The sequence below is a fragment of the Giraffa tippelskirchi genome, chromosome 10, assembly GCF_054371585.1.
Source record: "Giraffa tippelskirchi isolate mGirTip1 chromosome 10, T2T-mGirTip1v1.2.pri, whole genome shotgun sequence".
In the NCBI taxonomy this organism is placed as follows: Eukaryota; Metazoa; Chordata; class Mammalia; order Artiodactyla; family Giraffidae; genus Giraffa; species Giraffa tippelskirchi.
Genome location: NC_137284.1, coordinates 21,198,551 through 21,224,969, shown reverse-complemented (window position 1 = coordinate 21,224,969; position 26,419 = coordinate 21,198,551). Strand labels below are relative to the sequence as shown.

Sequence of the window (26,419 nt, the reverse complement as noted above, 5' to 3'; positions counted from 1 at the left end):
TGTTGAATATTTTTTACATCTATATTACTCAGAAATATTGGCTGGTAATATTCTTTTTTTGTGGTGTCTTCCTGTGGTTTTGGAATTAAGAGATGCTGGCCTTATTGAATGAATCCGGGAGTGTTCCCTGTTCTTCAATATTTTGGAACAGTTTGAGAAGTTAGGTATTAGCTCTTTATATGCTTGGTAGAATTCCTATGTGAATCTGTCCAATCCTAAACATTTTTTCTTTGCTGGGATTTTTTTTTTTAAATTACAAATTCAAAATTAGTGATCAGTTGGTTCAGATTGCCTCTTTCTTCCTGACTCAGTTTCTGGAGTTTCTATGCTTCAAAATTTTGTCCATTTCTTCTAGGTTGCCAAATTGCTAGCATATAACTGCTTTTTGTATATATACCTAAATGATTTTTGGTATCTCTGCTGTTGGTTGTTATTTCTATTTCATTTTTTCATTTTATTTGGGTCCTTTCTCTTTTTTTCTTGATGAGCCTGGGTAAAGGTTTATGAAATTTTTTATCTTTTAAAACAACAGCTCTTTCATTGCTTTTTATATAGTTTTAATCTCTAATTTATTTAGTCTCTCTAAATAAATTTGCTCTTTTTTCCTAATTTCTCTTTATTTGCTCTTTTTTCCTAATTTCTTCAGATGGTAGATTAGGTTGTTTGTCTGAGATTCTTCTTCATTTTGAGACACACCTGTATAGCTATAAACTTAACCCTTAGAGCTAATTTTGGTATATCCAAAAGATCCGCAAAAAAAAAAAAAAAAAGTTGCGTTTTTATTTGCATTTGTCTCAAAGTATTTTCTGATTTCTTATTTGACTTCTTCTTTGACCCATTAGGTTTTTTAGTAGCAGGTTGTTTAGTCTGCATGTGTTTGTGGTTTCCCATTTTTCTTCCTGTAGTCTCATACTGGAGTGCTCGAAATAGATGTTTGATAAAAATTTTTATCCTCTTAAATTTCTTAAGATGTGTCCTGTGACCTAGTATGTGATATATCCTGGAGAAAGTTCCATAGGTACTTGAAAAGAGGGTGTGACTTCCCCTGGGGTGAGACAGCAGCCACTGCATCAGTGGGATGTAGGGCTGGAGTTGGTGGGGTTAGAGCCAGAGCCAGGGGTGAGCAAGAGCTTCAATTCTCAGAGGCTTTCACCACCTTATCAGGGGCAGGGTGCAGCCTGAAGTGCTGGAACAAGAGCCTTGAGAAAGTGGGTTTCTCTTGCTGTAATGGCAGTCTCTGATTTATTCTGGGACAGGACCAAGGCCTGAGAGTTTGGGGCTGCGCTTCTGGGCTGGTTTCTCTTTTTTCCCAGTGTGTATGTCTCAGTGAGAATCTGGGCAGGACTGGAGGGTTGGTGCCATACCACTGAACTGGCCTGCTCCCTCCTAAGTACACTATATACACTCTATAGATAGTGTTCTCTTTCTTGGAGCTAACTTCACTCCTCCTGGAGTGTGTTCAGAGACATATGAGTTGATAATGGCTCAGTTGCAGGACCAGTGTTCAAGTCACCTCTGTTTCATCCAAGAGTGCACACTTTCTTTAGCAATGGTGGCCTCCCCCTTAGTGGGCAGCAGCCACAGGAACAAGAGGGACTGGAGCAGAAGCTCAGTTAAGGCTTGGTGGGAGTGGTGGAGTGGTCCCTACCAGCTGCCCAGAGTCCCAGGCAGTTTTCAACTTGCTGTCTCCATGCTGTGACTGGAAGTGAGCAGTTCTGGCACATGCCCTTCAAGAGCAGGGTCTCAGTTTCTTACAAACTCAGGGAAACCTACAATGGTTGTCAAACGAGATAAGGCAGCTGGCTCATCTTCCTGTTGTTAAACCCCAGGGCTGGTGTGCCTAAAATCTGGACTGAAATCTTTCCTTCTCAGGGAGGATTCCCTAGCCTGTGATATCCCCTTCCTCTTCTCTGTCCCAGGCTAGGGGTATGTGGTCTGGCCTGATGACTTCCCTCCCCTTCCTTCAGATTCCATGTGGATCATTCACTACAGCCTTGGTTGTACAACAGCTGTTCTGCTAGTGCCCAGGTTAAATCAGCAAGAGTTGCTCCCTATGTAGTTGTACTTTGATGTGTTCCTGAAGAGAGTGAGCTTAGCATCCTGCCACTATGCCTTTTTGATCTCTTTTCTTATTTTTTGTAGTTTCAATTGTTATAGGCTACCTCTGTATAGAAGATCAGGCTTAGGTAAAAATTTAAGTTCTTCCCTGGTCTTTCTGAGTCTGCATTATGTACAAGCATGGTGTACAAGCACGGGGACTGTCTAATTACCTCTGGATGTGCTTCTTGCTTTTTAAAAGCCTTGGTCTTTGTGTCTGACTCCCACAAGACAAAAAAAAAGGAAAATAAAAATGAGAAGGATAAAGGGTCCTGGCCTTTAAATCCCCTGGAAGTAACTTCAGCTGTATCAGGAGGGTATTATAGCCACAGTGGGGAGGTGTACCAACAGTGGCTGCTCCCCCTGTGTCTGCATGTCTGATTCAGAAGCAACAATTAGTAATTAGGGGACAGACATGGGATATTTGAGGAGAAAAGCCCTAGTTGTTCATTTTGGCTACCATAAGCTTTGTGGAAGCTTCTCCTGGACATGTGCATGCCTGCCAGCCATGCAGAAAATATTTATATTATCCTTTGACACATTGTACTGAGGAATTTTAAGGTAGAATATTTAGCTAAGAAATGATATTTCAGCATACTTTTCAGTAAAGCCAAGGCCAAAATTTGTGTATTCACAAAATATTTCTTTCAAGATGTCATTATACTGCTAGTTGCACTTTGGGGTTTAGTAACTTAAAATATTTACGGAAGTACACAAAATCAAGAGTGATTTAGTTGTTCCCAGGGTCTTAAGCTCTGTTGGCTTAACTTTGTTAAGTATCACATAACTTAAACTGGTGTCTTATCCAGAGAAACCCTGTGATAATTGGGTAGATAGTCATTCCCTTCTCAAGAGGACCTTCTCAACCCAGGGACTGAACCCTAGTCTCTTGCATTGGCAGGCAGATTCTTTACACTTTGAGCCATCAGGGAAGCCTGAAACTCTATGAGCTCTGAGTGTTTCTAGGACCTTCCAGAAAGAAGAGGAGAGTAACAGGTAGGGGCTTTAATTATCCATCATTTTGCTCTCTAAATTTAATCATTCTAACTTGAATTCAAATTATTCTTAACTATTTTATTACTTGTAGCTGCTGCCTTCTTTCTACCTGGTTCCAAATGTGACCACAGTGTTTTCACCTTCATTTTCCCAAAGCAGTACTAATTTACAGTCATGTACTTTATAGTTTTACCAAAATTGAAAGACATTTACAGTCCTGGACAGAAAGGATACAGTTTCAGAATTAAATGTTTCCTAAGCCTCATGAACACTTCTCACACACAGTCTCTTATTTTGTTGACCATGTGCCTTGCTGAGGTTTGTCCTAATGACATGATTCTGGGCTCCTTTCTCACCTAGCTCCTCTTCGTTTAATAACAGACACTTTCAAACATCCCAAATTCAGTTTTCTTAATTTTGCAGGAAAAATAACCTCCCAATTTGAGTCAATCATCTCGCCAATATACGAGCCCAAAAGGCCTTCCTTTCCCAACCAAAGAAACCACAGAAATTCTTTGCTAAGCAAGCAAGCATCAACAAAAAAGGTAACACATGGCATGAGAGAAATTCTGTAATAAATAATAGTCAAGCTACAAGTTAAAAATATTTTCTCTAAGTACAGTCTTACTGAAACGAATAGAACAGAATGAATTTGATATGAGCAGTTTACAAATTAGTAGACTTGAAATTAGAAGGCTAACAGTTTAGTCTAAATTTTTTCTTTAAAGTTGTGACTTTAAATCGTTAACCATTCTGAACTTCATTTTACTATCAATGAAATAAATATATTTATATTATGTGAATGCACTGGTTTCACTGCACAAAGGTAAAAAGAAAATACTTGCCAAAAGCTAGATTTAAAATATCTACAGACGTAAAATGAATTATAGTCAGAGCTGTTTTAGAAACTTCAGTCTCTGGCATTTAAAGGAAACATCTCTTCACAGTCATAGAATGGATACATGGGAGTAGAAATCAGAGATCATGACGCATGCTTCTAAAAGTAAGTGGTAGATAAGCACAACTCCAGTGAAACAGTGTCACTCTAGTGTTATCTAGGTGATTTTCTTCATTTGTTGCTCATTATATCAGAGGTATCTCAAATTTGATCACTTGAAGACCATTTTCTTTTTCCAATAAAACCTAAAAGTTTGAAATCACAAAAAAACACAGATAACATTTCTAATCTAATGTTATTACTAAATACGAAAAATGGGATACGATATTGTATAAATAGCTAGAAAAAAGAAGTTCCAGATAGAAAAATTGGAAGTAAATTATTAAGAAAAGGCACAAATTTTCTTAATCATGTTATTTAAAAAAAACAGGATAATGAGGCTGCAACTAAAAATATTTAATTAATTTTTAATCAACACAGAATCTCCTTGTCATATCAATAACTGCACAGAAGCATACTCTGATCAAAACCATCTAGGCACAGGGTTGTTCTTAGAGCAAGTTTAACATCTTTGTTCCTCAAACTGTAGATTAAGGGGTTCATCAAAGGAACCGTATTGGTGTAGAAAACAGAAGAGTTTTTTCCTACAGCCATAGACACAGCAGAAGATGGTTTGAGACACACAAATGAAATTGATCCAAAGAAGAAAGAAACAGCAATGACGTGGGAACTGCAGGTGCCAAAGGCTTTGAATCTGCCCTCTTTGGAGATGATCTGAAGGATGTTGGAGAGGATGAAAACATAAGAGACAAAGATGGTGATACTGGGCACAGTGACACTGAACCCTGCTATAATGGAATCTACCAGCTCATTGACACAGGTGCTCATGCAGGAGAGCTTGAGCAGAGGCATGATATCACACGTATAATGGTTGATGGTGTTTGCCTCACAGATGGTCAGTCTCAGCATGCATCCAGTGAGATCCATGGCACCGGCAAATGCCATGAAGTAGGAACCAAGCACAAGGCTGGAACACACTTTAGGGGTCACGGCAACATTATATAAAAGTGGGTGAGAGATGGCCACATAGCGATCATAGGCCATTGATGTCAGCACATAGCATTCAGAAATGACAAAAAAAACTGAGAAAATAGAGCTGGGTTATGCACCCCATGTAAGAAATAATATTCTTCTTTGACATGAAGTTAATCAGCATTTTGGGTGTAAACACAGAAGAATAACACAGATCTATGAAGGACAAGTTAAAGAGGAAAAAGTACATGGGCATATGTAGGTGTGAACTCAGCCCAATAAGGATTAACAAACCCAAATTTCCCATCATAGTGCCCATATACATTACTAGAAAGAGGAAGAAGAGTGGGAGCTGGAGATCTGGTTGGTCTGTTAATCCCAACAAAATGAACTGATTCACGGGAAGAGCCATTCCCTGGAGCCATTCTTCTTTAAGTAAATCTGTGAGCACAGGAGAAAAGGTTTACATAGAGGAAAAACAGCTTATCTCACAGCAAATCTTCTCACATAGTGATGTATGCACAGGGAATGACTAAAACTATCCAAAACTTGACCCATAGAATTTCTTTACCGTTACCATGGAGATGCGAGACAAGAGTTTTCCCTTTTAAGGCGTTATAAACTAAGCAGCAAAAAATCACCAAAGTTTAACTTACAAAGTGAAGGGAACAGCTGCCATATGCAAACATAACTGTTGGGGGGGGGGGGTAAAAGAAAAAGAAGTTTGAACCAGGACAGAATTTTCCTTCTCTCATCTCACCATTTCTTCTTCATGCACTTGGACCCACCTCTCACAAGTAAATTGAACCTTGTGGACCATAGGCCACTAGGTTCCTCTGTCCATGGGGATTCTCCAGGCAAGAATACTGGAGTGGGATCCCCTCCTTCAGGGGATCTTCCCGACCCAGGGATTGAACCTGTATCTCTCGGTCTCCTGCATTGGCAGGCAGGTTCTTCACCACTAGTGCCACCTGGGAAGCCCAAAATTGAAGGCAGCAACCCTCAGAGCCTGATGGTTTTCTCTAATGCAGATTAGACCTGATGGAGTAGGAGTCAAAGCAACCGTCATATATAAGATCCTTGGTCTCCATCTCAAACAAGGAAAACACGAATATAAATGGAATTCAGAAACTCACCCTCCATAAGCCAGAAAATCCAAATTCTTTCTTCTTATTATTGCTATACCCCTGATCCAGGAAGGTCAATTTCAGATTCATAGGTTTTGGTTTCTTTGATTCTAAGAAAATGCCACCTGCAATTAATCTCTGATATTTCCTGGAAAGTATATTCAGAATTATAGATCATCATTTTGAGTATGACTTTTCACTCTATCAAGGAGCAGAAAGCAGTAAACAGCCTCTATTAATATCATTCTTGCCACATAGTAAATCACGAAAGATATATTGTGAGTGTAATGGTATAATGTACTCAGATATAAAAAGGGCAGCCGCTTCCTCAGTCTCTTCCCCAGGGAACAGTTTCTGGGTGTAATAGGTAACTAAGGGGATTGTATTTAAACCTAGACCACAATATGTCTTTTGTTCCTTATCCAATCAATATTTCATTCAAGTTTTTCCTTCATTGCAGGGATTGTTAACCCTCCAAGGACATCCCAAAATTAACAACCATTTCCCATTAGCAACATGCAGAAGACCAAGCCCTAGAATCTCCTCCTCTGTATGACCACATGGAATCAAAAACAATTTCTGTACAAATTCCCTTCGTAAGAAATCCAAAACTTAGTTAAAAGGATCCTGCACACAGTTTGAGCATGATACCACTTACACTGAATTTGTTAAGAAATTTCAAAATAAACTCTTGCCATCTACCTATGGTGGTCCAGAAACACGTGACTGGGACAAACTTCCCCCAGTTTCCAGATTCTTCCTGGGGAGACAAAGAGATGTTCAACACATACAAAGCCCCAACTTTTCTAGGGGCTATTCTGAAGACTGGCTTCAGTATAGCCTGTGCCAGAAAGCTGAGGGGACATAGGGTATGGCATAATTTAGCTGCCTGAGGTGAGAGAAAGAACTGAGATAGCAGTCTGGGCTAGAATTCACCTCCCCTTGGCTTAACACAGCTAGCTGTAGAAAATACTTTTCCTACAGCTTCTCCTTGATTAAGGAAAATGTGCACTGTGCATTCAATGACCCGATTTATCTAGGGACTGCTTGAGGAATTAGTCTCCTTTGTTTTAGGAGCCTGATGGGATCCTAACATGATCCAAATACCTGAGAGCTACTAAGAACAAAGTGGATTGTACTTTTACAAGGTTAAAGAGGTTTGCTTTTTCTATCCAGGCTTAATGATGTGGGTCTTCTCCAGTACAAAGCCAGTTCATGAGGACTAAAATAAGTTGCTATTTTGTCTATATACAGACACAAATGCAGAAAGTCAAGGTAAAATGAAGGAAAGTCCAATTACATTCAAAAAAAAAAAAAAGCCTTTCCAAAAGAGCCTAAAAAGTGGCCCTAATGAAATGGATACATGATTTACATGACAGAGATTTCATTTAACTGCCATAAAGATGCTCATTGTAGTCACAGAACAATACATGAATGAACAAAGTGAGAACTTTAGCTTTATGAATACCAAGCAGAAATCGTGACGCCAAAGAACACAATAATTGAATGGGATAATTCAGTAAAAATTCAAAACAGCAGACTAAACAAACTGAGGAAAGGATTGTAAAATTGGGGGAAAAAGACATTTGAAATAATTCAGTAAATGAAGAAAAAAGAATTAAAAATACTGGGTAAAGTCTAAGGGATTTATGAAAAATGTCACCTGAACCATATACGCATTACAGAGATTCAGAAGAAGAATGTGAGAAATGAAGCAAAATATTTCTTGAAGAAACACTGGCTGAAAAATCCCTGCACCTGTGCAAGGAAATGGCTATCCAGAACCAGGAAACAAAAAGGATCCCAAAGAAATCAACAGAAAAAGACACTTTACAATCAAGTTATAAGAAGTCAAAGACAGAACTTTTTTTTATTGAAGTGTGTAGTTGATTTACAGTATGTTGTAAGTTTCAGATGCACAATATAGTGATTCAATTTTTTATAGATTATACTGCATTTAAAGCTATATTAAAATACTGACTGTATTCTCCATCCATATATCTTTATTTTACACATACTGATCTGTATCTCTTAATCCCCTCCTTCCTTTACTCTCACCTCTTCCCTCTCCCCACTGATAACCACTACTTTGATCTCAGTATCTGTGAGGTTGTTTCTGTCCTATTATATTAACTTTTTCCTTTCTATTTTTTATATTCCATATATAAGTGGTAACACAATATTGGTAATTCTCTGTCTGCCTAATTTCACTAAAAAATATTCTCTAGGACCAACCACATTATTGCAAATAGTGGGATTTCATTATTATTATTGGCTGAGTTATATATTATACATATAATATATACATATAATATATACATATATTATATAGCTCAGCTTTAAAAATATCATGGATGATACTTAGTCATTAAATATATATATATGTGTGTACATATATACAAATACATGTATATGTATCTATATATTTTTGCTGTTATTCAGTCACTAAGGGCATGTCTGACTCTTTGCAACCCCATGGACTGAAACACACCAGGCTTCCCTGTACTTCACTATCTCACGGAGTTTGTTTAAACTCATGTCCATTGAATCAGTTATGCCATCCAACCATCTCATCCTCTGTCACTCACTTCTTCTCCTGCCCTCAATCTTTTCCAGCATTAGGGTCTTTTCCAATGAGTGGGTTCTTCACATTGAGTAGCAAAGTATTGGAGCTTCAGCTTCAGCACGTCCTTCCAATGAATATTCCGGATTGATTTCCTTTAGGATCAACTGGTTTGATCTCCTTGCTGTCCAAGGGACTCTCAAGAGTCTTCTCCATTACCACAATTCAAAAGCATCAATTCTTCTAGATCATTACCATTAAAACTTATCACGTACTTTAGGTTCTCTTTTGATGTATATTATATGGGTTTGAACAAATTTATAATGACATATATCCACCATTATAGTATCATACAGAGTAGTTTCATTGTCTAAGAATTAATCTGTGCTCTGCCTATGGATCCTTCTCTCCCCTGGCAACTAATGATCTTTTTACTGCCTCAATAGTTTTGCCTTTTTCAAAATGGTATGTAGTTGGAGTCATATAGTATGTAGCCTTTTCAGATTGACTTCTTTCATTTAGTAATATGCATTAATTTTCCTCCAGTCTTTTCATAGCTTGATGGCTCATTTCTTTATAGTGCTGTATAATATAACTGTCTGTATGTGCCACTGTTTATTTACCCACTCACCTTCTGAGGGGTATTTTATTAGCTTCTATGTTTAAGTGATTATGAATAAATCTGCTATAAAGATCCATGTGCAGGTTTTTATGTGGATGTAAGTTTTCAACTCATCTGGGTAAATTCCAAGAAGTGTAATTGCTGGATCTCATTGTAAGAGTAGGATTAGTTTTGTAAGAAATTGCCAAACTGACTTTCAAAGTGGCTGTACCATTCAGAATTCCCATCACCCATGAATGAGAGTTCCTGTAGTTCCACAGTCTCTCCAGGACTTCATGTTGTTTATATTCCAGATTTCAGCCATTCTAATATGGTGTAGTAGTATCTCATTTATTAAAAAGTATCTCATTTTATTAAATCATGGTTGATTTATAATGCTCTGTTAATTTCTGTTGAATAGCAAAGTGATTCAGTTATACGTATCTCTCTATATATATTGTTTTCCCTATTCTTTTCCATTATAGTTTATTATAGGATAGCAATTGTAGTTCCCTGAGCTATACAATAGGAACTTGTCTATCCATTTCCTATATAATAGATTGCACATGCTAATACCAAACTTCCAATCTATCCTTCACCAACCACCACTCCCTTCCCCTGGCAACCATGAATTTGTTCTCTATATCTGTGTGGTTCTATTTCATTGTTGCTTTCATTTGCATTTTCTTGATGCCATATGATGTTGAGCATCTTTTCACATGCTTATTTGTCAACTGTATATCTTTTTGGTTAGATATTTGTTAAGGTCTTTGACTCATTTATAAATAATCTTGTTTTCTACTGTATAGCACATGGAACTCTGCTCAATGTTATGTGCCACCAGGATGGGAGAGGGATTTGGGGGAGAATGGGAACATGTATATATATGACTGAGTCCCTTGGCCATTCACCTGAAACTACCACAACACTGTTAACCAGCTATACGCCGATACAAAATAAAATTTTGAAAAAAATAAAGAAAGCATCAAGTACTTGGAGGGATCTAGAGAATTTTATGATTAGTGAAATATCTCATATAGAAACACAGTATAAGATACCAGTTATATGGGAATCTAAAATATAAAACAAACAAATGTATACATCAAAACAGAAAGAGGCTCACAAACAAAGGAAAAAATCTACAGGTGACCAGCAGGGAGAGGGGCAAGATGGGGGTACAGGATTAAGAAATAAAAATTACTATGTATAAAGCAGATAAGCAACAAGGAGTTATTTTATAACACAGGGAATTATACAATTATCTTTTAATAATTTTAATGGAGTATAATCTGCAAAAACACTGAAACACTATGCTGTACACCTGAAAATAATATTGTAAATCAACTATATTTCAATAAAAATGCATTTAAAAAATAAATTACAGCATGAAAAGATGTTTGTAGTTAGAAAATTATAATAAAAGAGTCTTGGACAAACCAAAAGGAGTTAATACTATATTTTGAATGGCCTGATGTAAGATTTCAGGCACAGGAATCAAGGGAGGTAAATTGAACTGGCAAGAGAAAATTCAGAATGAAAGACCTATATAACTATCTAATCTTATCTAAATAATTTATTTACAAAATACTTTGTATACAATATTTACATGATTCTGTGTACTCTTAAAGTATGTCTACCAAGTATTTAATTAAGAAAACTAGCAAGAACTCACAAAGCTATATGTCATCACACTTTTTAATTATAAATAGGTCTATTTATACAGACTCCAAGTAAAAAGACAATCAGCAAAATCAATGACTGCACCAAATTCACTCATACTAATTTGACTAAATAAGTTCTTTTAAAACTTACCTATCTCATAACATTTAGCTAGATTTTTGATGACAAATACACATGGGGGAAAACATAGCTATAAGCACTGAATCAACTATGTTGGAAATGTTTTATGACCTTGGTAGATATTAAATTGAATGTTTAGTTATTTATTAAACCATAAGTGAATGTTCAGTGAACATCTAGTATGTCTGTTATGTTTGATGATAAAAAAAGAAAAATAGGTATTTTCAGCCTTTATCATATTAACATATATTATCTAAAAACTGGAAACATTCTTATATTTAAAGATGAATTATGATGATTTTAGCTACTAGATAACATTTCCAAATAAAATCATCAAAATCCTAACGTTAATGTGTGCTTGTTTGTAGAATGTCATTTTTCTATCAGGTTTTATGAATGAAATATCAATTACTGATCAAAAATTCTCTTTTAACTTATTTTATTGAAGTATAGTTGATGTACAATATTATATGAGTTACAGGTGTACAATATAGTGATTCACAATTCTTAGAGGTTATATTCCATTTATAGTTATTATAAAAATACTGGTTGTTCTCCTGTGTTGTACAATATATCCTTAAAGCTTATTTTATGCATAATAGTTTACACCTCTTAATCACCTATCCTTTTATTGCCTCTTCCCACTTCTTTTTCCCTACAGATAAATATAAATTTGTTCTCTACATCAATTAGTCTATATCTCTTTTGCTTTATTCACTAATTTTTTACAGTTTTCTGATTTCACATATAAGTAATATCATCTTTGTCTTTTTTGCCTGACTTATTCCACTTAGCATAATACCTTCCAAGCCCATCGATGCTGTTGTAAATGGGAAATTTTCATTCTTTTGATGGATGAGTAATATTCCATTGTATATATTTACCGCATCTTATCCCTTCAATCTGTTGATGGAGATTTAGGATACTCCCATATCATGGCAACTGTAAGTAATGCTGCGCTGAATATTGGGGTACAAATATCTTTTTGAATTCGCGTTTTCATATTTTTCAGATATATACACAGAAGTGGAATTACTGGACATATGGTATTTCTATTTCTAGTTTTCTGAGATAACTCCACACTGGACAATTCCCACTTTCAAGCTCATTCAGAAACAACTCTCCAGAAGTTCTATCTGTCCCTTCACAGTTCTTTCTTTCCTTCCATTTTTTTCACAAGATGAACAGTGGCTGCAAAAACTGGTCTCTGCAATTTTAGCTGTGTGATTCTGAGCAAGTCACAGCACTATTTCCTCAGCAAAAAATCAGATAAGGAGATTTATCTTTTAGACCATTTGTAAAATTCTAGAACACATTATTTTCTACCAATTTAAATTTTCCTCTAATAGAAGAAAGGAGTCCAATTTATGAACTAAAAGAATAAATATCAACAGGACAACGTTCCTGCCAAATACTTTTGTTTTCTTTTGAAAAGTGGGAAACACATCTTTCTTTGCAAAGGGAAGGCCCTCTTACATAGTTAGACAACAAATCCTGACCTTATGTTTGATAACATATTCTGTAGTCAAATATATCACTATGCAACTTTTAATCACAATTACAATCCATTGATAGGCAAGTTGATAACAATTTCAATTATATTTATGACAATATATCAATTGACCAATAAATTAAAAACAGGCATTTTTATTGGTGTGGATTGAGAAAAGTAGATAGAATAGTTTAGCTTATTCATTCTCAAGTATCCTCAAGAATAAAAGAATTATAGTTCAACAAATTATTCAATTTCTTTACCTTTGTGGCACCTAAAATACAGAACAGGAGCTATTACTCAAATAAAATCCAGAAAATTTTTGGAAATTTTTACATCTTTACCACATCCACATTTTTGTCATTACTTCTCTGTGTTAATGGAGTGGTAAGTAATGACAGCACTGACACAGGAAAGGGCTCTATGTAATGAAAGAAAAAAGAAAAAAATTGGTCAAACAGCGTACTACTCTATGGCATACCTTGGATGAGTTGACACACAAGGGAAATAGTAGTGTTATCATCAGATGGGAAAGGTTTTTGGTCCCTACTCTCCAAATGCTATGGGATCACTTATGGCTGAGGATGATTCTCCAGTCAAATAGGCCCACAGTGTTACATTATATAGCAAGAGAAGAATAGGCATCAGACATTAGAGATGACATCCTGTCAACAAGACATGAGGAAGACAAAGAAATATGTAAAAAAAGAATAAGAGGAAGAGGATAAAATCAAGCAGATAAGGAGATTGTAAGGTGGCATAAATGGTTTGGTTCAGTTTATAATTCTCTTCAGGATTTTCTTCACAGCAATTTTGACATCTTTGTTCCTGAGGCTATATGAGAGGGTTCAGCATGGGTACCACATTGGTGGAAAAGAGTGAGAAAAAGTTTCCCTCTTCCACAAGCCCAGAAGATGATGGTCTGACATGAGTGAGCAGCCCAAATCCATAAAATAGACCAACTGTTGTAATATGGGACAAACAGGTGCTCAAGGCTTTGGATCAACCTTTAGATGATGGTATATGAAGAATATTGAAAAGAATCAAAGTGTAAGAAATAAAGACAATGAGGCTAGATACTATTACAACTGTCCCCACAACAGCAGAAACTACAATCCTATTGGCATAAATGCTGCTGCAGGTGAGCTGGAGGAGCGGGAAGGTGTCACACATGAAATGGTTGATGAACAAAAGTTCAGCCTCATCATACACTCTGTGTGGACCATGGCTCCAGGAAACCCCATCACATACAAACAAGACATCAGCAGAGAACACACCTGAGGGGCCAGGGCCATTGTGAACAGCAAGGGCTTACAGATGGCCACATAGTGATCGTAGGCCATGGCTGTCCACACATAGCACTCAGAGCTGACAAAAAAGCAGAAAAAAAAAAAACAAACAGCTGAGACATACATCCTGTAAAGGAGATAGCATATTTCCCAAAAATAAAGCTCATTAGCACTTTGGGGGTAAAGACAAATGAGTAACAAAGATCAATAAAAGAGAGATTGAAGAGAAAAAAGTACATGGGCGTGTGCAGGTGTGAATTTAGACAAATTAGATCATTAAGCACAAATTGTCCACTACAATGATCGTGTAGTTCAGCAGAAACAGGAAAAACAGAGGTAGCTGGAGTTTAGGTTGGTCTGTCAATCCCATAAGAATAAACTCAGTCACAGAGGAGGCATTTTCCATATTCATTTACTACACAGTCGTGATCTCTAGGAACAGAGGCAGAAACTCAGATTAACAATGGACCTTCATGGACTTTCTCTCTGTTTCCTGAGTGAGAGCTGGATCTCTTAGTTTATAACCACAGGGTTGTCTAAAGACACTTATCAAAGCATCCAAACTACAAAACTTGTAATGATTATTCCCGCAGATTCCTCATTTTCTTCTTTCTGTCCTTACTCCTCTTGTTTGTCTCTGTGCTTAAAAAATACTGGTAGACTCCCAGTGTCTCTGCACGTCATTCTTCCTTCTCTCCAGGCTCTGTTCAGGATCAGGACTGAAAAGAACAAAAAGTAGGTGGTGTTCCTCAGAACCCTCAATTTATAGAGTCTGAGGTTTGAAAGGAATTGAGACAAAGGTGATTCACCCCTCACCTTCTTTTTCCTCGATGCCTCACTGACACTGAACCTTAGGACTCCTTCTACCCTATGGTCCTTATAGGTTAAAGTTTCTGACAAGGAAGAAGACAGTATCCATCACTGTGGTCATCAGTCTTTGACAGACTAAGGGAACAGGCCATAATTTTTATATGAGATTTTTCCCAGAAGATTTTCTTCACTTGCAAGGACAATATCCATCTTCAGTTCAGTTCAGTTCAGTCACTCAGTCATGTCCGACTCTGCAACCCCATGGACTGCTGTAAGCCAGGTCTCCCTATCCATCATAGGCTCCTGGAGTTTACCCAAACTCATGTCCATTGAGTCGGTGATACCATCCAACCATCTCATCCTCTGTCATTCCCTTCTCCTCCTGCCCTCAATCTTTCCCCGCATCAGGGTCTTTTCAAATGAGTCATCTCTTCGCATTAGGTGGCCAAAGTATTGGAGTTTCACCTTCAACATCAGTCCTTCCAATGAACGCCCAGGACTGATTTCCTTTAGGATGGACTGGCTGGATCTCCTTGCAGTCCAAGAAACTCTCAAGAGTCTTCTCCAACACCACAGTTCAAAAGCATCAATTCTTTGGCACTCAGCTTTCTTTGTAGCCCAACTCTCACACCCATACACGACTACTGGAAAAACCATAGCCTTGACTACATGGACCTTTGTTGACAAAGGAATGCCTCTGCTTTTTAATATGCTATCTAGGTTGGTCATAACATTTCTTCCAAGGAGTAAGCGTCTTTTAATTTCATGGCTGCAGTCACCATCTGCAGTGATTTTGGAGCCCCCAAAAATAAAGTCAGCCACTGTTTCCCCATCTATTTGCCATGAAGTGATGGGATCGGATGCCATGATCTTAATTTTCTGAATGTTGAGCTTTAAGCCAACTTTTTCACTCTCCTTTCTCACTTTCATCATGAGGCTCTTTAGTTCTTCTTCAATTTCTGCCAGAAGGGTGGTGTCATCTGCATATCTGAGGTTATTGATATTTCTCCTGTCAATCTTGATTCCAGCTTGTGCTTCCTTCAGCCCAGCGTTTCTCATGATGTACTCTGCATATAAGTTAAATAAGCAGGATGACAATACACAGCCTTGACATACTCGTTTTCCTATTTGGAACCAGTCTGTTGTCCCATGCCCGTTCTAATTGTTACCTCCTGACCTGCATTCAGATTTCTAAAGAGGCAGGTCAGGTGATCTGCTATGCCCATCTCTTCCAGAATTTTCCACAGTTTATTGTGATCCACACAGTCAAAGGCTTTGGCATAGTCAATAAAGCAGAAACAGATGTTTTTCTGGAACTCTCCTGCCTTTTCGATGATCCAGGGGATGTTGGCAATCTGTTCTCTGGTTCCTCTGCCTTTTCTAAAACCAGCTTGAACATCTGAAAGTTAACGGTTCACATATTGCTGAAGCCTGGCTTGGAGAATTTTGAGTATTACTTTAGTAGCGTGTGAGATGAGTCTAATTGTGTGGTAGTTTGAGCGTTCTTTGGCATTGCCTTTCTTAGGGATTGGAATGAAAACTGATGTTTTCCAGTCCTGTGGCCACTGCTGAGTTTTCCAAATTTGCTGGCATATTGAGTGCAGCACTTTCACAGCATCATCTTTTAGGGTTTGAAATAGCTCAACTGGAATTCCATCACCTCCACTAGCTTTGTTCATAGTGATGCTTTCTAAGGTCCACTTGACTTCATATTCCAGGATGTCTGGCTCTAGGTGAGTGACCAAACCATCGTGATTATCTGGGCCATGAAGATCTTTTTTGCACAGTTCTGTGTATTTTTTCCACCTCTTCTTAATATCTTCTGCTTCTGTTGTGTCCATACCATTTCTGTCCTTTACTGAGCCCATCTTTGCATGAAATGTTCCCTTGGTGTCTCTAATTTTCTTGAAGAGATCTCTACTCTTTCCCATTCTATTGTTTTCCTCTATTTCTTTGCATTGGTCGCTGAGGAAGTCTTTCTTATCTCTCCTCGCTATTCTTTGGAACTCAGCATTCAAATGGGTATGTCTTTCTTTTCTCCTTTGCTTTTCACTTCTTTTCTTTTCTCAGCTATTTGTAAGGCCTCCTCAGACAGCCATTTTGCTTTTTTGCATTTCTTTTTCTTGGGGATGGTCTTGCTCCCTGTCTCCTGTACAATGTCACAATCCTCCATTCATAGTTCATCAGGCACTCTGTCTATCAGATCTAGGCCCTTAAAACTATTTCTCACTTTCACTGTATAATCATAAGGGATTTGATTTAGGTCATACCTGAATGGTCTAGTGGTTTTCCCCAATTTCTTCCATTTCAGTCTGAATTTGGCAATAAGGAGTTCATGATCTGAGCCACAGTCAGCTCCCAGTCTTGTTTTTGCTGACTGTGTAGAGCTTCTCCATCTTTGGCTGCAAAGAATATAATCAGTCTCATTTTAGTGTTGGCCATCTGGTGATGTTTATGTGTAAAATCTTCTCTTGTGTTGTTGGAAGAGGGTGTTTGCTATGATCAGTGTGTTCTCTTGACAAAACTCTGTTAGCCTTTACTCCACTTCATTCTGTACTCTAAGGCCAAATTTGCCTGTTACTTTAGGTGTTTCTTGACTTCCTACTTTTGCATTCTAGGCCCCTATAATGAAAAGGACATCTTTTTTGGGTGTTAGTTCTAAAAGGTCTTGTAGGTCTTCATAGAACCATTCAACGTCAGCTTCTTCAGTATTATTGGTCAGGGCATAGACTTGAATTACCGTGATATTGAATGGTTTGCCTTGGAAACAAACAGATATCATTCTGTCGTTTTTGAGATTGCATCCAAGTACTGCATTTTGGACTCTTTTGTTGACCATGATGGCTACTCCATTTCTTCTAAGGGATTCCTGCCTACAGTAGTAGATATAATGGTCATCTGAGTTAAATTCACCCATTCCAGTCCATCTTAGTTCGCTGATTCCTAGAATGTCGACATTCACTCTTGCCATCTCCTGTTTGACCACTTCTAATTTGCCTTGATTCATGGACCTAACATTCCAGGTTCCTATGCAATATTGCTCTTTACAGCGTCAGACCTGCTTCTATCACCAGTCACATCCACAGCTGGGTGTTGTTTTTGCTTTGGTTTCGTCCCTTCATTCTTTCTGGAGTTATTTCTCCACTGATCTCCAGTAGCATATTGGGCACCTACCGACCTGGGGAGTTCATCTTTCAGTGTCCTATCTTTTTGCCTTTTCATACTGTTCATATCCACCTTAATGAGCTCCAAAATAATCGGTTGTCTCAAGTAGAATTTATTTCATTTCCTGTAGTTCTGGGGAAATTGATTAGAAGCACAGAAAATAATTCTCTCCCTCATGATTTCCGTTCAAGTTAAATGAGCCCACTGACAGTAGAAATTAATGGGTTTTTTTCCATTATGTGTCACAGATCTTTTGAGAGACAATATACTACTCAGTTTACAATTTTAAAATAAGTATTCTTCTTAATCTCCAAGGCAGAGGAATGTGTGTTCTGATATTTACTTTCTTTGTCATCTCTTGGAGTCTATGCCCAGTTCCAAAAACAAAAGAATATGTGGGGCATTATCGCTTTACAATGTAGTGTTGACTTCCAGCTACAATATTGCAAATCAATAATAATTATATATTTATCCTCCCTCTTGAGCCTTCCTCTCCCCATCATTCCACCCATCCAGGTTGTCACAGAGTGCCAGTCTGGGCAGTGTTCATATAGTGCTATACAGCAGCTTCTCACCACCTACCCATTTTACACATGCTAGGGTATGTCAATCCTGTTCTCTCAATTGGTCCCAACCTCTCTTTCCTCCACTTCGTTCACAAGTTTTTTCTCTACAGTAGTGTCTCCATTCCTTCCCTGTAAATAGGTTCATCAGTACTGTTTTTCTAGATTTTTTATATATATATATATATATATATATATACTGCTGCTAAGTCGCTTCAGTCATGTCCGACTCTGTGCAACTCGACAGACGGCAGCCCACCAGGCTCCCCCGCCCCTGGGATTCTCCAGGCAAGAACACTGGAGTGGGTTGCCATTTCCTTCTCCAATGCACGAAAGTGAAAGTGAAGTCGCTCAGTCGTGTCCGACTCTTAGAGACCCCATGGACTGCAGCCTACCAGGCTCCTCTGTCCATGGGATTGTCCAAGCAAGAGTACTGGAGTGGGGTGCCATTGCCTTCTCCGATATATACATATATATATATATATATATATGTTAATCCTGGTAGCTCAGCTGGTAAAGAATCTGCCTGCAATGCAGGAGACCCTTGTTTGATTCCTGGGTCAGGAAGTTCCCCTGGAGAAGGGATAGGTTACCCACTCCAGTATTCTTGCCTGGAGAATCCCCATGGACAGAGAATCCTGGTGGGCTACAGTCTATGGGGACACAAATAGTCGGACAAGACCAAGCAACTAAGCACAGCACACATACATTATTTGTTTCTCTCTTTCTGACTTACTTCACTTTGTATAATTGGGCCTAGGTTCATCCAGCTCACTAGAACTGACTCAAATGTGTTCCTTTATATGGCTGAGTAATATTTCAATGTATATATGTACCACAACTTCTCTATCCATATACCTGTCGGGGACAGTTAGGTTGTTTCCGTGTCCTATTGTAAATAGTGCTACAATAAAATTGGGGTATATGTGTCTTTTTCAATTATGCTTTTCTCAGGGTATATGCCCAGTAGTTGGATTGATGAGTCAGTGGTAAAGAATCTGCCTGCCTGCCAACGCAGGAGACATAGATGCAGTTTCAATCCCTGGGTCTGGAAGATACCCTGGAGGAGGACATAGCAACCCCTTCCAGTATTCTTGCCTGGTGAATCCCATGGACAGAGGGACCTGGTGGGCTACAGTTCATAGGGTCAGAGAGAGTCAGATACGACTGAAGTGACTTGGCATGCATGCATCCACAAGGTTGTTTTATTCCCAGTTTTTTAAGAAATCTCCATACTGTTCTCCATAGTGGCTATATCAATTTATGTTCCCACCAAATGTGCAAGAGGTTTTCCTTTTCTCCACATGCTCTCCAGCAATTATTGTTTGTACATTTTGATAACGGCCGTTCTGACTGGTGTGAGGTGATACCTCACTGTAGTTTTGATGTGCATATCTCTAATAATGAGCTATGTTGAGTATTTTTTTCATGGGTTTATCAGCCATCTGTATGTCTTCTTTGGAGGAATGTCTATTTAGGTCTTCTGCCCATTTTTTGGTTGGGTTGTCTATTTTTCTGAGAGTGAGTTGTATGAGTTGCTTGTGTATTTTGAAGATTAATCTTTTGTCAGTTGTCTTATTTGCAATATTTTCTCCCATTCTGAGGGTTGTCTTTTCATTTTGTTTATAGTTTTCTTTGCTGTGCAAAAGCTTTTGCACGCTTAGCTGCTCAGTCATGTCTGACTCTTTGCAACCCCATGGACTGTAGCCTGGTCTGGAGCCCCCCAGGCTGCTCTATCCATGGGACTTTCCAGGCAAGAATACCAGAGTGTGGTGCCATTTCCTTCTCCAGGGATCTTCCTGACCCAGGGATCAAATCTGCATCTTCTTCCATGTCTCCAGCATAGTAGGCAGGTTCTTTCCCTGCTGAGCCATCGGGGAAGCCCTAGTTTAATTAAATCCCATTTTTTAATTTTTGTTTTAGTTTCCATTACTCTAGGTGGTGGGTCAAAGAGGATCTTGCTGTGATTTATGTCAGAGTGTTCTGCCTACATTTTCCGCGTTTTATAGTTTCTGACCTTACATTTAGGTCTCTAATTTGATTTTATTTTTGTGTATGGTGTTAGGAAGTGTTCTAATTTCATTTTTACATGAATCTGTCCAGTTTTCCCAGCACCACTTATTGAAGAAACTGTCTTTTTCTCCACTGTATAGAATATTCCTGCCTCTTTTGTCAAAGATAAGGTGCCCATAGGTGTGTCGGTGTATCTCTGGGTTTTCTATCCTGATCCATTGGTCTATATTTATGTTTTTGTGCCAGTACCATACTCTCTTTGATTACTCTGGCTTTGTAGTATGTTGTGAAGACAGGAAGGTTGATTCCTCCAGTTTCGTTTTTCTTTCTTGAGATTACTTTGGCTATTTGAGGTCTTTTGTGTTTCCATAAACTTGTGAAATTTTTTGTTCTAGTTCTGTGAAAAATGTCATTGGTAATTTGATAGGATTGCATTGTCTGTATAGACTTTTTTAGGTAGTGTATTAATTTTCATAATATTGACTCTTCCAATCCAAGAACATGATACATCTCTTCATCTGCCTTGTGTTGTCTTTCATTGGTATCTTATAGTTTTCTGCATACAAGTCTTTTGTCTCCTTAGGTAGGTTTATTCCGAGGTATTTTATTCTTTTTGTTGCAATGGTGAGTGGGATTTCTTCCTTAATTTTTCTTTCTGATTTTTTGTGATTAGTATATAGGAATGCAAGGGATTTTTGTGTATTGATTTTGCATCCTGTGACTTTACTGAATTTATTGATTCGCTCTACTAATTTTCTGATGTTATCTTTAAGGGTTTTCTATGTACAGTGTATCATCTGCAAAGAGTGAGAGTTTTACTTCTTGTTTTCCAATGTAGATTTCTTTTATTTCTTTTTCTTCTCTGATTGCCATGGGTGGACTTCCAAAACTTTGTTGAATAACAGTGGTGAAAGTGTCTATTAATTGTAATTGTCTTGTCTTGTTCCTGATCTTAGAAGAAGTGTTTTCACTTTTTTACCATTGAGAATAATGTTTGCTGTTTTTTTACATATTACTTTTTAAAGAACTTTATGAGTCATTTTAACAGAGAAAAACAAATCAAAGGGAAAACCCATTATCCCACCACCACCACCAAAAAAGAAAAGAAAAACCCTCAACATTAAAATAATCATTGCATATGTATTATTAGATATTTCAGATGTAACAGAAATATTTGGCAAAGTCCCCAGTTTCAAAAGTTGTTTACTAGTAAGCAAACCCTGCTGGGTCTTCCCCATTGGCTCCTTCAGGTCCCCACTCCATCCTTCTGCAACTTTCTCTGGACCTCTCCCTGAAGGTTGGCTTTTGTGGGCTACATCAGTGGCTCCCTGGTTACCTGGTGTCTACTTGGGAACTGTCAGAGGAGGCACTAACTGAGAGGGAAGGAGGGAAAGGCAAATTACATGCATGGGACTAAGACATACAAACTACTAGGTAAAACAGATAAGCAACAAGAATATATTGTTTAGTAATTATGATTATTAATTGTAATAATTTTTTAACAGAGTACAGCATATAAAAGTACCAACATATCATGCTGTACACATGAAATTAATATGATATGTAAATCAACTATACATCATTAGAAAAGGTAGGGGCAGAGTTTGGGCAATGAAGTGAGGGAAGACAGAATAGTTGCTAAAGGACTATTGTCCAGCTACTGAGTATACATCTAAGGGGCTGCACCAAGTTAGGCATATTTCCATGTCCTTATTGGCCATTTACACATGCCATTTACACACATGGATGTGTCTTTCAAATGATTTGCAAATATATGAAACTGTATTTTATCATTAAAATATATTTTAGTTATTAAATTGCCATGTACTTTGGATACAATAAATTTATCAAATCTATGTACTGCAAATATTTTTCTAGTATATGGTTTGCTTATGAATATTTTTTGATAGGTTTTCTAATTTTAATGAAGTTTATCTTTTTTCTCCTCTTTGGAATCTCCTGTTTACTAGAATATGTCTAAGAAATCTATGCCTACACGAAGACATTTTCCTATGTTTTCTTTTAGAGGACACATTTAAGTTTTGTGTCTATTGTTTTGATCCACTTTAAATTAATTTTTGTGTATGCTGTTAAATAGAGATCAAGTTTAATAGTTTTCTCATGAAAAGTTAATATTTCCAAGCATCAGGTTCTTAGTTTTTCTTTCTCTCTGAAATTGTCTTACTACTTGGTTAAAAAACAATTAACTGTATAGATGAGGATCTTTTTCTGAATCTTCTATTTTATCTGTTATTCATTTGCCTGTTTTATAACAAAAAACTCAGTCTTTATTTGAACATTACACTAAGCTTTAAAATCAGTAAGTTCTTTGTGTCACTTAAAGTTCTCCAAGAAGCAAATGCCAAGAAATATTAGACTTGCAAGACATTTATTACTTCCCTGATGGCTCAGTTGGTAAAGAATCTGCCTGCAATGCAGGAGATCCCACTTCAATTCTTGGGTCAGGAAGATCCGCTGGAGAAGGGATAGGCTACCTACCCCCGTATTCTTGGGCTTCCTTTGTGGCTCATCTGGTAAAGAATCTAACTGGAATGTGGGAGACCTGGGTTTGATCCCTGGGCTAGAAAGGTCCCCTGGAGAAGTTAGCAGTTACCCACTCCAGCATTCTGGCCTGGAGAATTCCAGGGACTGTATAGTTCATGGGGTCGCAAAGAGTTGGACACAACTGAGGGACTTTCACTTTCAAGACACTTATTATTAAAAAGTCTAAGGCTAAAATAGGGGCTGAAAGTCCATGAGAAAGGCCTTCAGACCTCTATGAAGATCTGACATCTAAGAAAGGAGATGGAGAAGGAAAATCTCAGGCCACAGTGCTGTTCTATAATTCTCATTAATAATGATAGAAAGTCCCTAACCAAAGACTGTCTATCAGGAGATACATGTATAATATATAATGTATAAAATGGCCAGCTCCTGTGTGACCCACCATGCTAAACCGTTGGCTGAGGGCATCTCAGAGTAAGCATGGACTCTGCCTGAACACTATGGTGGAGCCAAAGCAGTATAAGCTATAGACAGTGACTGATGCTCCCCACAGCTACTTATCTTGACTGGGAGCTGAGCAGCATGTCTAGAGCTGCGGAAGTCCACTCTCAGAGAAATAAATGATACCCTAAAGTTCTTTCTGATTTATTTATTTACTAGTATTTGTATTTACTATACCATTCCTTTAATTATTATCTATAACAATAAAATTTATTATTGTTGTTACTCAAACAAGATAACACAATTTAACAAGTATTTCTTATCCTCCAAATACATCTGATATTCTACATATACAAGTTGAAAAGGTACTGGAGAAACAGGAAACTTACAGAAAACAGCACCTACTTTAAATCTGTTAATTACGTTATCAGTGAGACAAGGTGCTACAATCAAATGTTGAAATCCTAACTCCCAAAGATGATGATATTAGAAGAAGGGACCCTTAGGAGGTACTTAAGTCATGAAGATGGAACCCTCACAATTGATATTAGTGCACTGTAAAAGACATTTCACAGAAATCACTAGCCCCTTCCACCAAGTAAGCATATAATGAGAAGGGTGTAGCCCAGAACAGTGCCCTCACTCATTTATGCTGGTATCCTGATCCTAGATTTCCAACCTTCAGAACTGTGAGAAATAAATTTCTGTTGTTTATAAGTCATTGAGTCTGTGGTATTTTGTTACACTAGCCTGAATGCACTGAAACAGGTTTAAATAAGCTCAAGAACCATTGAAAGAAATATAGTCTATTATCATTAGCATATGACTTTTTTCATGATAACTCTCATTAGATGAATAAAGCAATGTCTAACATATTTCTCCTAACTTAATGTGCAATATTTTCCTTTAAAGTGGTAAATAAAAAACTCTGCAGTAAGAACTATATGCTCTTTTTCAAAATATTTTATGTCATTTTATATAATAATGAATGCAAGTTTTATAATAAAGCAGCCAGTCCCCTTACTGGGATCCTAAGGTACCTATTATTCCTTTCATTGTATTCTGTTAATGCCATCTTTGGTAATAAAAGATGAAACTACATATATTCTCTTTAACATTACATGACCTGGGCTGATACAGGCTCTCAAAAACTGGTGACACTATGGTACAAATTTTGCAATTTGCCAAGGGAATAAGAAAGGACAAAACTAAAAAGTAAGTTGATAAGAAACATAGAACAAAAGTAAAAGATCAGAGAATATGATAACACTTTAAGCTATATACTAGTTTGTATTAAGACAATTTATTGAATTCTGTTGCCTATACCAGCAATATTATCAACAGGCATGAGAATGCTTCTATAGCATTTGGTACTTCTGTGTTTAGATAGGCAAAGTGTAATTTTAAATTTCTATGATTTATACTTCATCACATTTGTACAGAGTAGGAATAACACAGAAGACAGAAGTATAAAAAATTATATTTAAAAAGGTCAGCATATTTGTTCCTTTTATAAACAAGTTGCTATTCAGTAAACTGATATGAGGTACAAGAAATACAGGGGACAAATATGAGATAAGACCAGCAATGAGGAAGTAATAAGACAAGTCTATTATTCCAAATATAACACAATCTGTGGAAGCAACATGGTGATAAACAAAGACTCTTCTCAAAAAACACCAATAAAAACTAATTAAAACTTGAACTGCTTTACAATATGGTCATTTCAAATTAGAACATGGTTCTCTTCTGGGTTTTAAACAGGGATTTCCTCAGTGTCACTTTGACATCCTTGTTCCTCAAACTGTAAATCAAAGGATTGAGCATGGGCACCACATTAGTATAGAAGACAGAAGAAATTTTTCCCTGCTCCACAGATCCAGGAGAAGAATATTTAAGGTACGTGAATGCCGCTGAACCAAAAAAAAGAGAAAGAGCTATCATGTGGGAGCTACAGGTACTGAAGGCTTTCGATCTTCCTTGAGAAGATTTGATATGAAGAATACTAGTGAGGATGAAGATGTAAGAAATTAGGATGGTGAAACTGGGTATTGTGATGTTAATACCCACGACAATGAGAACTACCACCTCATTGACATAGGTGCTGGTACAAGAGAGTTGGAGGAGTGGGAGGATGTCACACAAGTAATGGCTGATGACATTAACATTGCAGAAGGTTAGTCTAAGCATGCACCCTGTGTGGGCAGACGCTCCAGTAAACCCCATCACATATGCAGCCAAAGAGAGCACCAAACAGACCTGATGGGACATGGACACCTTATACAGCAAGGGGTTACAGATGGCCACATAGCGATCATAGGCCATTGAGGTCAACATATAGCACTCAGAGATGACAAAAAAGAGAAAGAAAAACAGCTGAGTCATGCACCCCACATAAGAGATGATATTCTCCCTGAACACAAAGTTCATCAACATCTTGGGGGTGAAAACAGAAGAGTAACAGAGATCAATGAAGGACAGGTTGAAGAGGAAATAGTACATGGGGGTGTGGAGGTGAGAATTTAGACCAATAAGAATCATCAAGCCCAGGTTGCCCACCATGGTGACAACATAGATCACTAGAAACAGGTGAAAGAGGGGTTGCTGGAGCTCTGGACGGTCTGTTAATCCAGCAAGAATAAATTCAGTCACTAAGGAGTCATTTCTAGCCAACATTCTATTCTCAACTTCAGAAATCTGTGAGAACAGAAGAAAATTTCATTAGTAGGGAACACAGCTCTGTCCTTACAAAATCACTTTTATATGAGTTTCATTTATGAGAAAGAATCTCAGACTGGCAGAAATCATGTAAGACCTCCTCTGCTTCATAGCGTCTGGAGGCACACACTTCTCAACATTTAAATCACTCTTTTTTATTAAATTTATTTATTTTTAATTGAAGGATAATTGCTTTACAGTATTGCATTGTTATGTACCAAACATCAACATGAATCAGCCTTAGGTTTACCCATGTCCTCTCCCATGTCTTTTGCTTTCATGAGTTGTATGGGACAAATCATGGCTCTA

General features: G+C 37.6%; 2 protein-coding genes and 1 pseudogene across 3 annotated transcripts in view; all 3 read right to left on the bottom strand.

The window, feature by feature from the left end:
- The window catches only part of LOC145523899 (olfactory receptor 8D2-like), a 147,202-nt gene that overhangs the window by 86,952 nt on the left and 33,831 nt on the right, over nt 1-26,419 (bottom strand). The window lies entirely within an intron of this gene.
- LOC145524611 (olfactory receptor 8C8-like) lies at nt 13,380-14,307 on the bottom strand (annotated as a pseudogene).
- On the bottom strand, nt 25,124-26,068 carry LOC145523898 (olfactory receptor 8B3-like). The gene has a single exon (XM_081535152.1). It carries the CDS (start codon nt 26,066-26,068, stop codon nt 25,124-25,126), a length of 945 nt encoding a protein of 314 aa, XP_081391278.1.

What these genes read in the sequence shown, in the direction of transcription:
- LOC145523898 (XM_081535152.1), bottom strand. Translation starts at nt 26,068, where the DNA reads ATGTTGGCTAGAAATGACTCCTTAGTGACTGAATTTATTCTTGCTGGA.